This window comes from Sycon ciliatum, chromosome 3 (genome assembly GCF_964019385.1).
Source record: "Sycon ciliatum chromosome 3, ocSycCili1.1, whole genome shotgun sequence".
Taxonomy (NCBI): Eukaryota; Metazoa; Porifera; class Calcarea; order Leucosolenida; family Sycettidae; genus Sycon; species Sycon ciliatum.
In genome coordinates, this window is record NC_088645.1 from 1,673,707 (window position 1) to 1,689,681 (window position 15,975).

The window sequence follows — 15,975 nt, forward strand, 5'->3', positions numbered from 1 at the left end:
AACTATTTCGACTTCGACAATTTCTTTTGAGAGAACAAGCTGCACGTGAGTGTAAAACACCAAAACCTTCGTAGTAATCGGCCTGAAACAATACTCGTGGCCCCTAACACGACGGCAACTCGTGAGATACTTCCCTAAAACAATGAGGCTGTCAAGGACAAATTTCAAACATGTCAAGTGGTCCTCAATGCATTCTCAGCAGGTCACCTGCGGCCTCGTGCCCAGAGGATTCTGGCCGCGTTCAATGCATGCGTAACAGCCGATGGGAAGAAACTCAAGACTGAGAAACAACTGCGGTGGATTCACAAAAAATTAGAGCAAATAAAGAAACGGGAACTTCTCAAGCAACAGATTCGGAAACAGATTCGGAAGAAGAAGAGGAAACCGATTGTCACACCACCGTTCACAGTCTCAAAGTCAGTACCCAAAGGGATTCTGAAATCGTTCATCTATGAACCGAAAGAGAATCATCCAGATCTGTATTATATTCTTTGATAGTATCAACATCCCGCTGAGAACATTGATACAGAAAGAACTGGAAAATCTCAAAGGTGTGAAAGTCAGTCTGACATTACAAGTAGAAATGGAGAAATGAGATGACATAACAACCACAGACACACCATACTTCAGGAGTGGACCAATGACAGTCACAACATCCCATGAGATTGATGACGGTATTCGAACGTCACACTCACAAATTCATAGAAATATCGATAAGTGGATACAGAATGGATCAAACTGGCACATCAATCACATCACCAGATTTTACGTTGATGTAGCAGCATATCAGCCAATGAAAGGTAAATCCTACATTGATTTACCGAACGAGCTCAAGAAAAAGAAGGCAATCATCAATGTCAAGAATAGGGATGATAAATGTCTGATGTGGGCACTGCTCTCAGCTCTGTATCCAGCAAAGAAGAATAGTGACAGGGTAACTCAGTATACAGACTATAGCAACAAACTTGATCTGTTCGGAATCGATTTTCCAACACCACTGAGTCAGATTTCCAAAGTCGAGAAGCAAAACAACCTAGCTATCAATGTCTTTGGGTATGAGGATAACGTGATCTATCCACTACTGCTGACAAAGAAAAGAGGTGAGAAAGTGATCAATCTTCTACTATACCAAAAAGAAGATCAGAATCACTACTTTTGGATCAAAGATTTCAGTAGATTGTGCTACGATCAGTCAAAGCATAAAGCCAGGAAATTCTTCTGTACAAGATATCTCCGACCACACAACACAGAGAAATCCCTGAGCAATCATCAGGAGTATTGTGATAATGTCACTGGATTATCAGCACACATGGTACTACCAGAACCGGATGACTATGGAAATCTATCAACACTGAAGTTCAAGATCAAGAAAATTGATGGAGTGAAAAGCCAACAAACCAGCCGGGATTCACAGCATGTTCCTTGTGGTTTTGGTTATGTCGTGGTGCGTTCTGACGAAGTGATGACAAGTCAGTGTTTCTACCGGGGTGCTGATGCCATGGATGTATTCTTTGATAAACTCAAAGCTGAGGAGAAGAAAATCCAATCAGCACTCAATAATCCAGCACCGATGGATCTCACTAAGGAACAAGAAGAATTGTTCAGAGAGACAGAAGACTGTTGGATTTGTAAAAAGAAACTTGGTGATGACAGAGTCCGTGATCACGACCACATCACTGGTGATTTCCGCGGTGCCGCACCCAATGACTGTAACATCAAACTGAGAATTTCTCCATACAAGCAGCACATCCCTGTGGTTTTTCACAACCTGAAAGGCTATGAGAGTCATCATCTCATCGGAGCAATCGGAAAGACAGATGTTGAGACCGTCACATACACGGATAAGGATGGTGTGTGTAAGAGTAAAACTGTGGGTGAGATATCAGTCATTCCCAACAACATGGAGAAATTCATCTCATTCACATGGAGACAGTTCCGGTTCATCGACAGCTGTCAGTTTCTCAATGCCTCACTTGATAGACTGGTGAAAACGACACCAGATGAGTCATTCACTCACACCAAGACGTTGTCAAACCATCAGCTGTTGATGAGGAAAGGAGTATACCCCTATGAGTACATGAACAGCTTCTCCAGGTTCGATGAGACTCAGCTACCAGCACAGAGTAAGTTCTATTCTTCACTGTCTGATGAGGGGGTGAGTGACGATGACTACAAACATGCTGAGACAATGTGGATGAAATTCGACTGTCAGACTCTTGGTGATTATCACGACTTGTATCTCAAGACCGACGTGTTTCTCTTGGCTGACATCTTTGAGAATTTCAGAGTAGAAGCTGTCAGAACGTATCAGCTGGATCCAGCAAATTACTACACTCTGCCTGGATTTGCCTGGGATGCTCTGTTGATGTACTCAGGTGTGTCTTTGGAATTACTAACAGACTATGATCAGCACTTGTTTGTAGAATCAGGAATGAGAGGCGGTGTGTCGATGGTCTCACAACGATATGCTGCTGCTAATAATCACTATCAGGAGAAATATGATGCTGATCAGCCATCGTCATTTATCCAGTATCTCGATGCCAACAATCTCTATGGTTGGGCAATGTCACAGCATCTCCCAGTGTCTGATTTTCGGTGGGAGAAACCATCAGAGAAACTCCTGAATAAGATACTGAATACTCAAGATGATTCCTCATCGGGGTATATCGTCGAGTGTGATCTGGATTATCCACACGAACTTCATGAGAAGCACAACGATTATCCCGTTGCACCGGAACGTCTTTCCGTCAATGAAGACATGCTTTCTCCATACCAGCAGGAGCTTGTTGATAAACTCAATTCTTCCGGAGTAGATGCTCTCAAACTTGTACCAAACTTGAGGGACAAGACAAAGTACGTTCTCCATTACCGAAACTTGAAACTCTACACTCAGCTCGGACTACGTTGTGTCAAAATTCATCGTGCTCTGAAATTTACTCAGACACCGTGGATGAGAAACTACATCGAGAAGAATACAGACATCCGGAAGAAGGCAAAGGATGATTTCTCTAAGGATTTCTATAAACTGATGAACAATGCGGTGTTCGGGAAAACTATGGAGAACGTTCGGAGGAGAGTCAACATAAAATTGCTGAGAAGTCGTGAGGAGAAAAAAATCAAACAGCTTGTTGCCAAACCAACGTACAACCGCCATGTGATCTTCAATGATGACCTGGTCGGGGTACAAAGTAACAGGACAAAGGTCGTCCTCAACAAGCCCATATATGTTGGGATGTCGATTTTGGATCTCTCAAAGGCACTCATGTATGACTTTTACTACAATCACCTGAAAGTGATGTATGGCTCTGATGTGAGACTCTTGTACACCGATACAGACAGCTTGGTTCTTCATTTCTTTACTGATAATCTGTTTGATGACATGAGTGAGTTTCTTGAGAAGTATGATACAAGCAATTATGATCAATCACATCCGTTATATTCTGAGAAAAACAAGAAAGTTGTTGGCTTGTTCAAAGATGAACTCGGTGGAAAACTGATCACTGAGTTTGTAGGACTTCGTTCCAAGATGTACAGTTACTCTGGTGAGGAAAGTGGAAAAAGAGCAAAGGGGGTGAAAACAGCAGTGCTCAAGAAAACTATCACACATGATGATTTCCGAAATTGTCTCTTGGATCAATCCGTGTTCCATCGAGAAATGACAACACTCCGGAGTCATAGACACGTTATTTTCGGAGAAACGGTTAATGAGATAGCCTTATCACCATTGGACACAAAACGATACATCACAGAAGATGGATGTAGTACGTTAGCGTTCGGACACCATGAAATACCAAGATATCTAGCTGAGGAGGGGTTTCATAGCAGCATTTCATTCATGAGTTATGCTCCGGATATGATGAAGCAGTTTGTCCAGTGATCATGAGAAAGAAAAAAAGGAAAAAGAAAGAAAGACATTTTTTTTACTTTTCTTACACTTTCGATTCTCTATAGTTCTCCCATATGGCATCAAGTCTTTGTTGTGACTTTTTACACTTTGGAATGAATGGTTTGATCTTGATCACATCATCTTCATCATCAATGAGTTTCGAAAGTAGGAATGGATAACTCACTTTGACTTTTTTCTCCTTATTTGCTACTACCTTGATCCGCTGAATTTCATCAACAAGATTGTTGAATGGGGTTTTGCTAAGATATTTTGGTAAACCAACCTTGTTCAGGGTTATCTCCAACCTTGTTTCGATTCCTGTTCTGGTTTTGGATTTTTCTATTTCTTCGAAGAAAGATGTGGTATCATACAGATCATTTTTCTTCATCTCATACACCTCAAGATCCTCTGGAGTTACTTCATTTTCCAAAATCCTCAATTCTATATCTGTAGGAAATCATTCCTGGTTTCTATAGTCAATGTAGTCCGCTATCATCTTATCTTTCCTGGTAGAGTGTTCATCATCTATCCATGTATCCATCACTTCTTCTTCTTCTTTGTTTGTGGAGTAGTCGTCATCAAACCAGGCATCCATGATTTCACTTCTAAAAAAAATATTTTTTGCTTTTTTGCTTTTTGTGGATTGTTTGACTATTTTTTACAAATCATTTGCTGAGAATTTCACTTCTTCTTTCTGGAAATGCTTTATAGCAACAACAACAAGTTTGAGACTGAGAGTGTCATCGGTCTTGTCTTTGTAAACCCACTTCAGGTGAACGATACCATTGACGGTGTCACCTTGCTTGATCTTGTTGGTTTTTGATGGTTTGTTGTCCTCATCAAAGATAGCACAATCAGGAGAAATTTGGATAAACAGGATTGGGTGCTCACATTTTGCTGTGTTAATTCTGCTTCTAACCGCATTTCCTTCGGATTCTATCTGCTTCTCGATACAACGGATGGATTTACAAATGTCACTGTCCGAAGAAAATTTCAGAGAGTCCTCTTGTCCTTTCTTCACAACATTCATGATATTTGTCTCATCAGTGAATTTGATGTATTGTTCCTTATCATTGATTGTCAGTGATCCACATTTATTCCCATCCTTGATTGTAATTCGACAATCAATGGAGTCAGTGAGAATAGCAGCTGTGTCAAACGGGGTTGGTTTCTTGCTTGTCATCTTGGAAAGTTTGTGTAGAATCGTTGGTTATACCTATGGCAACCGTTCCTCTAATACAGAATAATTAGGATCATCATCCAAAGCTGAACCACCCGAAGTTGGCTCAGAAACCGGCCCCACATCAGTCCTCAAAGTGAGCCAAGATGGGGTAAGTGAAAAAGCTCAAGTTGGCTCACTTCCGATTTTCTCGGAGACAGCAAGTTGACTCACTTTTCTGGAACTGGGTTGAGCCAACATGGGATCAGTGGTTGGAGTTGTAAAATTAGTACTTGGAGGTGTAAAATTAGTACTTGGAGTTGTAATATTAGTACTTTGGGAGTCTATCCTTTAGTATAGTAGTATAGGAGGAGGGGGGAGACTTGGGAGGGAGGCCCGAAGGGCCGATCGAGAAAGTCGATTTTGGCTCACCTGGAAGGTGAGCCAGAACCCCCTCCCCCTATACTACTTGTAGTATTGTTGCTATTACTCTAAGTGCCATTCACACGGCTGTAGCATTGTTGCTATTACTCTAAGTGCCATTCACACGGCTGTAGCATTGTCGCTATTACTCTGAGTGCCATTCACACGGCTGTAACATTGTTGCTATTACTCTAATAGCACGGCTGTAGAATTGTTGCTATTACTCTAACTAGTAAGTGCCATTCACACGGCTGTAATATTGTTGCTTTTACTTTTACTCTAAGAGCCATTCACAAGGCTGTAGCATTGCTGCTATTACCCTAAGTGCCATTCACACGGCTGTAGCATTGTTGCTATTACTCTAAGTGTCATTCACACGGCTGTAGCATTGTTCCTATCACTCTAAGTGCCATTCACACGGCTGTAGCATTGTTGCTATTACTCTAAGTGCCATTCACACGGCTGTAATATTGTTGCGAATACTCTAACTGCCATTCACACGGCTGTAATATTTTTGCGAATACTATCATGGATATGGAAATCCAGTCGCACGCCTAGCGGCCCCAGGGTGCTGGCCATCCAGCCGTTGGTTAGCAGCACACGCGAACATGTAATGCGCTGCTGGTCGCATGACCGGATCAAGGTGCACTGCATGCAACAATGTTACGTTCTGTACTGGCTGAGGGCGCCGGCCCCAGTCAACCCCAGTCAACTCCAGTCAACTCCAGTCAACCCCAGTCAACCCCAGTCAACCCCAGTCAACCCCAGTCAAACCCAGTCAACCCCAGTCAACATCATTCAACCCCAGTCAACCCCAGTCAACCCCAGTCAACCCCAATCATTCGACTGGATTTCTATATCCACGGCAGTAGCTCAGATTGATCATGTACACAGTACCACAGAGCACCACACATCATCGTTATAACTAAGCGTTTCATGGCCATACTCCATAGGCAATCATCAGACAACTAACAATACTCCATCTCTTCAGATCAAACAAGGGTATGCAGCAGCAGTTATAAAAAAACGTTTTGAAACATTTCTAAAATAAAGATACTAACACAAAGCACCACAAAACATGATAGAAAAAAAACAGCACCTCAGACATTCTGAATGTTCTACATTGTATCCAAAAGTGACATAAAAACTGAATGATGTATTGCGACACCTCATAGCGAGACATTTTGCTGAAATGCAATAGATTTTCAGAGAAAGGAAAAAGAGCACCCAGCTAACACAATCAATAGAATCATCCTCTGCACATCGAGAATAGGATTGTAACAATGAGAGTGATCCAAGTACAATGTATATATACAACTCAGTGCAGGAGTTCATCAGCAAATGCATGCATACACATGCACACACGCATAAACAAACACACACACAAACACACACACACACACATACATACATACATACACACATACACACACACACACACAAACAAATGCACACACACACACACACACACACACACACACAAGCACATACACACATACGCAAGCACACATTCAATCATGCAAGTATGATAAACAGTAATTGGCAATGTTCTTACATGTACGTTCATCATCTTAAGTCCAGTCGGTGAGGACTTGGCTGGATCTACTGTTGGCCTGCACAATACATGTTAGTTACTGGCAAGGTTATGCATACTCGTTGTGTCACACAAAAAATAATGAAATACTATAGTAAAGCCTGAGCAAACAAAACTACTAATACTGGTCCTGTTCATGTTTCACAGCAGTGAGAAACATTCGTGTAGAACAAGAAACAAGATGCTCCAGGACAAAAGTTAGAACATTGTGATACAGTGCTTTACCCAGTTACTGACATACACAGTACCACTGGGTGATACTGCAATGCCCTGCGGATGAGGAAGACAACTCCTTGAACCGAAGGTAGCCACGTGAGAGAATGTGTCAGAAGTGAACACCTAACAGGGTATGACATAGGCAACACGCACATACCGGCATAAACACAACACACACACACACACACACACACACACGCACACACACACACATACCGGCATACACACATTCACCCACCACATGCATTTCCACACAAACACCCACCACACACACACACACACACACACATACACACACACACACACACATACACACAAACACCCACCACACACACACACACACACACACATACACACACGCCCACACAAACACCCACCACATACATACACAGTCATATACTTCTGAAGTACACATACATTACAATAGAATAGAATATACCCATCCAGAGATGATAGAAGGTACCGAAGGGACCAACAGTGTTCAAGTCACGAGCAGAATCGGGTGTGGCACACGAGAACGCGAACACGCCCCCCCCCCCGCACAGGTACACACACACACACACATAAAAACACGCACCATGCACTCACTTGAACTCATGCACACACACACACACACACTCACACACACACACACACACACACACACACACACACACACACATACACACACACACACACACACACACACACACACACATACCGTATGTTCCAGAGTATAGGTCACAGTGAAGTATAAGTCGCTGCCCAAATTGTTTTCCACAAAATACAAACATCAACCCTAGTATTATTACCAATCATCGGAGTATAAGCCGCAACCCACATTTTTGAGTGTATTTTGAGCGTTGTAAGTGCGGCTTATACATGTACACTGGTAAATACAGTATACACACAATGAGACAGATTTTATTAGTAAACTTTCTTTCAATTTCAAAGTCAATCTTGATAATGCCAAGGGCCGATTTTTTTATTTTCTTTATTGCAGTTCAGAGACCGTATGTGTGTGTGTGTGTGTGTGCGTGTGTGTGTGTGCGTGTGTGTGTGTGTGTGTGTGTGTGTATGTTTGAGCAATCCTTTATTTTCTTGCAGGCCTAAAAATACAAACTTTATATACCAAAGTATACGGTTTGGCCTCGTTTGTCTGTGCTGCACTGGCGAGTCCACTAGGCTGTGTTGACATGAGGCGTTTCAGCCAGGGTCAAGTTTCATCTCACCCTGAACACAGATTGACTGAAGCGTTAATATGCAGCATTGCGCTTGATCCGGGTTGAAATTTCAAACGGGGTGGATATCAACCCTCCCCTCAGGCCCGGGGAGGGTTGACATCGAGAAATCTTACTACCGTACTTCTGTGCGTATCTCGCGCCAAGTTTGAACAGCACTGCACAGGAACATTGTGCGCGGATGCTTTCACGTGACTATAATAGGACTCTAGAAGTGGACTTTTGGCGGCATATCAGTATTTGACGAGAGTCAACCGTCTTGATGTGAGCACCCACTTATTTGTTCCCTTGTACAGACTTTCAACCCGGGTTGAAAATTCTCATGTAAAACAAAAAAACAAAAAAACAAAAAAACAAAAACTTCACGGTTCGTGTGAGACTCGGCCAAAGGCCCAGTTTTCCGCATCCGCAGGAACGCCATCACCCTCTTGGATCAAGGCGCAGATGCAGCTCCTAAGCGGTGGGAGGTGAGTAGATCAGACCCACCACAAACAAACAAAAAACAAGCCTACGGGCAAAACAATTCTGCCCGCAGAGTACAGGAATTTCTGGGGTTTTCCGCACTTTGAAATGCATACAAAACTGCAAAATCACCCCTGCGGCTAAGACTGTGAATGCTAGGAAATACTACCAGCGCTACAGCACTCTATGAATATACTGCATGCATGGTGTTGTTCAGCTACTCTTCATGTACTGCAGACCATCATTGTACTGGTGCAAAGCTTCTTATTGTACATGTTGCCAGTTCTGAGTGAACGGCAAAGTAGACAATTTTGTAAAATTTCGGTCATGTTTCTCAACCTTTTAACCATTGTCTGTATTATGATGATAACCATCTTAAAGTTAGGTTGCCAAAACATGCGAAATCTGACGGGTGGGTGGCTTATACAGCGGATAGCAATACAAATACAGATGGTGGACCTGGAAAGGCGGGTGCGGCTTAGACTCCAGTGAGCCCAACACACCGTAAAATTCGGTGTTTTGCTCCTGCTCTTGTACTGTCGTACGATGGTGGACATGGAAATCCGGTCACACGTCTAGCGGCCCCAGGGCGCTGGCCATTCAGCCGTGGAGAAGCAGTACACACATGCATTACATGTACATGTATATGTTGATGTGCTCTGGTCACTGCAGTGCACTGGTCACTGCAGTGCACTGGTCACTGCAGTGCACTGGTCACTGCAGTACACTGGTCACTGCAGTGCACTGGTCACTGCAGTGCACTGGTCACTGCAGTACACTGGTCACTGCAGTGCACTGGTCACTGCAGTGCACTGGTCACTGCAGTGCACTGGTCACTGCAGTGCACTGGTCACTGCAGTGCACTGGTCACTGCAGTGCACTGGTCACTGCAGTACACTGGTCACATCAGATCAACATGACTGTAGTACACAACGTTCTGTACGCACTGAGGACGCCGGCCCAGGTCAATCCACTGGGTTTCCATGTCCAGAACTGTAGTAGGTGAGCAATTTCGTGCGGGATAGTGCCTTTGCTGTTTGCCTGCGTTATGCACAGCTCACTGACGTGGCAGTTTGAGCACTCTGGTAATGTGCTTTTGCGCCTTATTTAAATCTGGCTTTGGATTATATATTTTTATTGCTACATATATCAGGTTCGGCCCCATTTTCCCTTTGCTGCGCTGACGAGTCCACAAAGGACCACAGAGGATGCGTCGACAGATTGAGGTTATCCGAATACTAGTATACTAGAGTAACCATCTCACTATGAACTTGGAATGGAGGAACTGTCAACGCCATTACTTCCTTTGGGGGACAGTTTTAATGATTTGAAATGAAGGTGACCACAGTTGTCTCAAAGTACCGTGTACTGTCACGCCAAACTAGTTCTTCACTTTTACATTCATCATCAATACGTAGTCAAATCCGTGTGCTGGTCAATTGACCTACACTGTAGCTGTTCCGAGGTCCGGTGCACTTATGCTTTGTGAAATCGGACTCCAGAGCTGCACACATGGGTAAACAGAAGTAAATGATCGTGTCCGTTCCCGAAGGGAACTCACGACGGCCGCTTACACCTGGTAAACCCTAGCGGCAGATGCAGTGCCTAATGGTGAGTAAGTAAAGTTAATTATCGTGTCCGTTCCCGAAGGGAACTCACGACGGCCGCTAACACCCGATAAACCCTAGCGGCAGATGCAGCGCCTAACGGTGGGGGTGAGTGTGTGGGAATCTTCGGGAAGCATGAAGATTCCTCACATCCAACACCCCACGACACAGCAAGCCAGGGGCACCAGAATTACATGGATAAACTGAAGTTGAGAGAGAAAAAACGACAACCGTCTCCTAACTACCAAGGGAAGAGAAGCACTTCTTGTCGAAGGGAGAATACAGAAAAAGGAAGAAGAAAGCCAAAAATGGGTACGCGGCACAGGAAAGTACAACATTATCGTACCACGCAATACGGTGCGTGAGAACACCGCGCGCGGGTACGCGGGATCGGCAGAAACTAGAGTAGAGCGATTATGGATATACGGGACCAAAAAGTAAGGAAGGGTCAAGAGTACAAGTTGGCAAGTATCACAACCACTGGCACAAGTGCCGAAAACGACCCCATTAGCTGCATCCATGTACCCCTTGTGCCTGGCCACAAGTTTCCAGTTGACTGTGGGTAGCAGCACGGCTGGAAAACCGCTCCCAGGCAGGACTTGAACCAGGTACCTCTCGTATCTCAATCATGGTCTTTGACCAACCCACTGTGCCTGCCTGGTGAGGGTGAGTGGATAAGATGGGTATGTTGTGCAAAAGGAGAATGCCAAAAGGTAGAGACCCATGTGTACCTACGTAGTTATTTGAACAGCTACCATCTTTTTCACTTCTTCCACAAGGATCTTTTTGGCATGTAAGTGAAAGGTCTTGGTCCATTTCATGTGGGGGGAACATTACGAAAATGAGCAAAAACAGCACCATCAGTTAAGTTTAAAAAAGGCGAAAGCAACACCATGTCACCTTTCGGTCCGTGATCACAAAAACAGCCCGAGCCAAGAAGAACTGCAACTACTAGTAGGCGAAGGTAAGTCTTGTGATAATGATGAATCGGCTAAAGACGCCGGTGACAAGCTCCCCTTGTCTTTCCTTTCAGAGTCACATGTGCAGCACTGCAACCTTCGATACAGCACAGTTTTTAACCATTACAAGACAAGGCGAAGAATCTTTACGTGACAGTTCCTCTTAAAATTCAATGGCAAACTCCCAACAAAAATTCATTTGAATAAGATTTGCTCATGACAAGCTAGTTGGCCCTGGGTTCGAGTCCTGGTGGGCCCGGCATTTTTCTCTTTTTTCAGGCAGCTTACTTCCCCGGCTGGTTTTTTGACTTTGAAGTTCTCCCGATCCTTTCGAAATGGATACGATTTAATCTTGTTTTGCACCCGTACAACCTGTGACATGTATGTCACTTTTTACGGAATAGTAACATTAATAATGATGTAGTTACAAGGCTGTGTTGGGCTTACAACCAATTTTCTTGCATTACAATTGCCGACGTTGCTACTACTTGTTTTTTTACTTATATTCCTAGTACAAGTTTTAGACTAGCTGGTTTGGAGTTGACAGCGTTGTGAATGATCGAGACTCCTCAACGTCTGTTCTCACCTTCCAGGAGCAATACTGACTTACACTGCTATCTGGCGTTCACGAGGTGTTTATCGCACTTGAAATGGAGTGTTTCTATAAATGAGCGTATCTGGTGGGGGTCTGGATTGCAGAGGAGAGCTATAAATTTAAGCGTTAGTCCTCAAAAACAATCTTCTTCAGCCTACTCAAGCTCAACTAATGAGTGGAAACTCCCCTAAGCCCTGTGTATTGAGCAGGGACTGGTGTTTGTTTGTGCAGATTTGCCGAGGCTAAGGTTCTATGCACTTGTCCTGTGTTCTAGATGGCAATTGTGAATTAGTCAAATGTTAACAAATCGTTGGGAACTCGAGTTTGATCTAGTGTAGGAGAAAACAACTTTCTTATTACATCATAGCCAAACAATGGCGGATCCAGAGATCTCTTCAGGGTTTCCAGTTTAGGCAAAATTCTGAAAATGGGTATTGACAGCTACATAAGTCTATGAGTAGTGAAGGCTCTAGAGTGTTATGTGCGGCTTCTGATATTAATCTTTTGTATTTTATAATATTTTAAAAGGATTTTCCAATGGCTTTGGGCCTGTCGAGGGGATCTCCTGCAAGAAGAATGAAATGGCAACTTTATGTAGAGGGCTAGGGAGCAGTTAATCGAGGATAGGCTAAGGAAATAGATCGAGGGATACAAAATCTGGTAATTAAGGAGTTCACATTGCACACAGAAAATCAATATTTTTATGCACAGTGGTGGACACAGAGGCAAACATGGTTATGCTGGTAGCAGGGGCAATACCAATACTTAAGGAGGCTCCAAACAGTTGCGCAGCGCAGCGTAAAATGGTAGATCTACCCGGATTTTTTTTGCCGCGAGATTCAAAAACTATGATCTGAGCTCCCGGCTAGCTCCCATGCGGAAATTTGAAAATGAGCTGCTGTGGAATCTGTTTGTCAAGGGTTGTTTTTAGGTGTGTTTGTGCTGGAATCGTCTTCCTCCGTATGCTTGCTTGGGTTTTTGAGCTACGATGGGAAGGGCTTCTGGCCGTTACAAACGGAAAGCTGTTGCGGCTCAACTTAAAAAATTCAGGACGAATTTTGCTGGCGCGAAGTCGCAGAAGAGCAGGAAATTGGCTGGAGACGATGTAGGTCAGGACACCAAAGTCCAGCACACTAGCAGTGGTAGCAGTCAGCTTGAGCCATCTGTGCAGCTTGAAGTGGCTGGTCACTCTCCGGTAAGTGTTCCCACTTGCAGCTCCCACAGTGACACAAAATCCTGGTTTTGTGGAGCTCCCCATGCCCGATAATTTGCTAATTGGACAACTCATTGTGGAGCTGCGTTTGCTGGCAGAGCTCCTACACAAGGGTTGCAGTTCATGTAGGACAGAACTGCGACTGATTGACTGCTCTGGCGAGAAGAAGAAGGGCCTGGTTAGCGTTTTTCATGTAAAGTGCAGCAAGTGTGGTGCTGTGAGCAAGCTGCAAACCTCCAAGTCTCACACTGGTAAAAACGGCCAAAATCGGAGTAACGATGTTAACACCAAGTGTGCCTTGGGTAAGTGAACATACCAGTAGTTGTAATTATAATTTTTGTACATGGAATGCATTTGTTTGGTCACTGCTCCAGTTCCTCTGTGTGTGTGTGTGTGTGTGTGTGTGTGTGTGTGTGTGTGTGGGTGTGTGTGTGTGTGTGTGTGTGTGTGTGTGTGTGTGTGTGTGTGTGGTCAAAGGGTGTGCCCGCGCGTGTATGCCATCACGCTCCGCTAGTGTATGTGTGCATATGTCCATGTTCTTGTGTAAGTGTATGTTAGGGGCATTGAACCGCTGAGATTGCGATCATGTATCAATATTGTATTTCCATACTTGTGTCCGCGTGCCTACACACGGATGTTTGTGTGTTTGTATGTGTGCGCGTGCTCGCGGATGTATGCATGAGCACACAGGTTTGTGTGCATGCACACGGATGTGTGTACGCTCACGCGGTTGTGCATGCGTGTGCGCGGATGATTGCGTGTGCGCGATTGATTGTGTGTGTGTGTGTGTGTGTGTGTGTGTGCGCGCGCGCGCGCGCGTGTTGGCTTATTTGGCATTCTGTCTTGTATTTTTCACTAAAGGCATGGATCATGCCAGTATCGGCGCAACACATGTTTGCCATTTTTTGACCACAATGAACATCCCTCCTCCACATGGAAAGAAGCTGCAACGACAGGAGCGGGAAATAGGCCCCGTAATTGAAAAAGTGGCAAAGACAAGCTGTTGAGTTTGCAGAAGAGGAGAAGAAATTGAGTGGTGGCAACGGAGTCACCATGAGCTTTGACGCTGGGTGGCAGAAGAGAAGCCGTGCAATGACCAGCCTGACAGGTATTGTGCACAAACACGATCATTGGACTGATGATATCTGTGTTTTTTTGCCAATCTCTTTGGCTCATTGTCTGGGTTTGGTCCGTTTCTATTCTTGTGTGTGTTGGCTATATGAACCAGAGGAGTACAATTTTAGGTTCAGAGGCGTGATACTCAATTCATACTTGTCACATTCGGTTTCGTTTTCACTTCTGATTTGTGCAGGCGTTGGTCATGGTATCGGGATCCATACAGGGAAGATCATTGGCTATGCAACCCGCAGCAAAAGTTGTGCTGCCTTTTCACACTATAGCCGTGTCGGCAAGACCGCACCAAAACATGATTGCCGCCAAAACTTCGACAAATTGGCAAGGCAATGGAGGGCGACTCTGCAGGGGAAATAGGAACAACTTTGCAGAACTCAGGCATCAGCATTGACGTGCTTGTTGGTGATGATGATTCATCGGCCATCAAACGGCTGCGTGAGGTGTGTGGGAAAGATATTGCCAAGAGTTCTGATTTGAGTCATGTGAAGAAGAACCTTGTCAATCACCTGTACAAGCTCAAAGGGGAGGGCCACAAGGAGCTTTCTGACAAGGTAACCTTTCAGCTTGTTTGTGTTTGGCTGTTTTTGAATTTTGAATTCTCACTATGGCACCATCTCCAATAAGAGATTGTTGTTGTTGCTGCTTCTGCTGCTGCTGCTGCGCGATAAATTACCGATGTAGAAAAAGAGGAGGGTGTGTGTGTGTGTGGCGGGGGGGGGGGCACAGGTTCAGCAAATAAAAATGATACTTCAAAAAAAGATGATATAGACTGCCTGGTAATGTGAATTTGTTGTTTTCAGGTGATCAAGCACTTGCAAAAATCCTTTATGTATGCTGTGAACCAGCACAGAGGTGCCCCTGAGCGACTGAAGAAGGACCTCCTTTGCTGCATTCCTCACCAGTATGGGCAGCATGACAACCGTGAAGAGTGGTGTAGGTACAAGAAGAATCCCTCCACTTACCGACATGAAAGTTTGCCATATGGCCAAGACTTGTCCTGCGCAAAGACTAAGGCAGCTCTCCTTGACTTGTTTGGACAGTACGCTAGCAATGCAGAGAAGCTTGCGGGTCACGGCAGCTCACAAGCGAATGAGAGCCTAAATAATACCATAGCTGGCAAGCATCCCAAGACTCGGTGTTATGGCAAATCACCATCCTTCAACTTCCGGGTTGGTGCGGCTGTCGCTCAAAATATATTGGTGAGTAAATAGAACGACAGGCTATCTGGTCAATTGTTTTAAAATGTGCTAGAAGTTTGGTTAGAATTTCATTTTGTTCTTGCTGCTTGTCGACTGCATGGTAGGACATTTTGTAAGAGGTGTAACACTGTTTCATAATATGTATGTATGAACTGTATGCTCAGAAGCTGGTCTTTCTCCCAGCTCTCATGCCAAACAGCAGGGCAACAAGCTGGACAAGAAGCGCTCTGCAGATAGACGGCGCAAATCGGCCAAGAAGTTCAAACGGCGGCGTCTATTTTTGAAAGAAGGTAATGTGAATTACGATT

The 15,975-nt window shown here is 44.3% G+C and overlaps 2 protein-coding genes across 3 annotated transcripts in view; one reads left to right on the forward strand and one right to left on the reverse strand.

Annotated features, from left to right (window-relative positions):
* Nucleotides 1-640: 640 nt before the first annotated feature.
* On the forward strand, nucleotides 641-4,709 carry LOC135812388 (uncharacterized). The gene is made up of 2 exons (XM_065325763.1): nucleotides 641-3,310; nucleotides 4,659-4,709. Exons 1-2 carry the CDS (start codon nucleotides 641-643, stop codon nucleotides 4,707-4,709), a joined length of 2,721 nt encoding a protein of 906 aa, XP_065181835.1.
* A 1,675-nt stretch (nucleotides 4,710-6,384) lies between these two features.
* LOC135811208 (tripartite motif-containing protein 2-like) overlaps nucleotides 6,385-15,975 on the reverse strand; it is a 360,779-nt gene continuing 351,188 nt past the window's right edge. For both annotated transcript variants that reach the window (XM_065324401.1, XM_065324400.1), the window contains one exon: nucleotides 6,385-7,401. In XM_065324401.1, coding sequence (XP_065180473.1) covers nucleotides 7,261-7,401 — 141 coding nt within the window. In that variant the 3' untranslated portion in view covers nucleotides 6,385-7,260. The remainder of the gene's footprint in view (nucleotides 7,402-15,975) is intronic.

Bases quoted from the DNA above. Each gene is read 5' to 3' on its own strand.
- LOC135812388 (XM_065325763.1), top strand. From the start codon at position 641: ATGACAGTCACAACATCCCATGAGATTGATGACGGTATTCGAACGTCA. The intron at 3,311-4,658 runs GTGAGACTCTTG...AACCCACTTCAG, and splicing joins AAGTGATGTATGGCTCTGAT to GTGAACGATACCATTGACGG.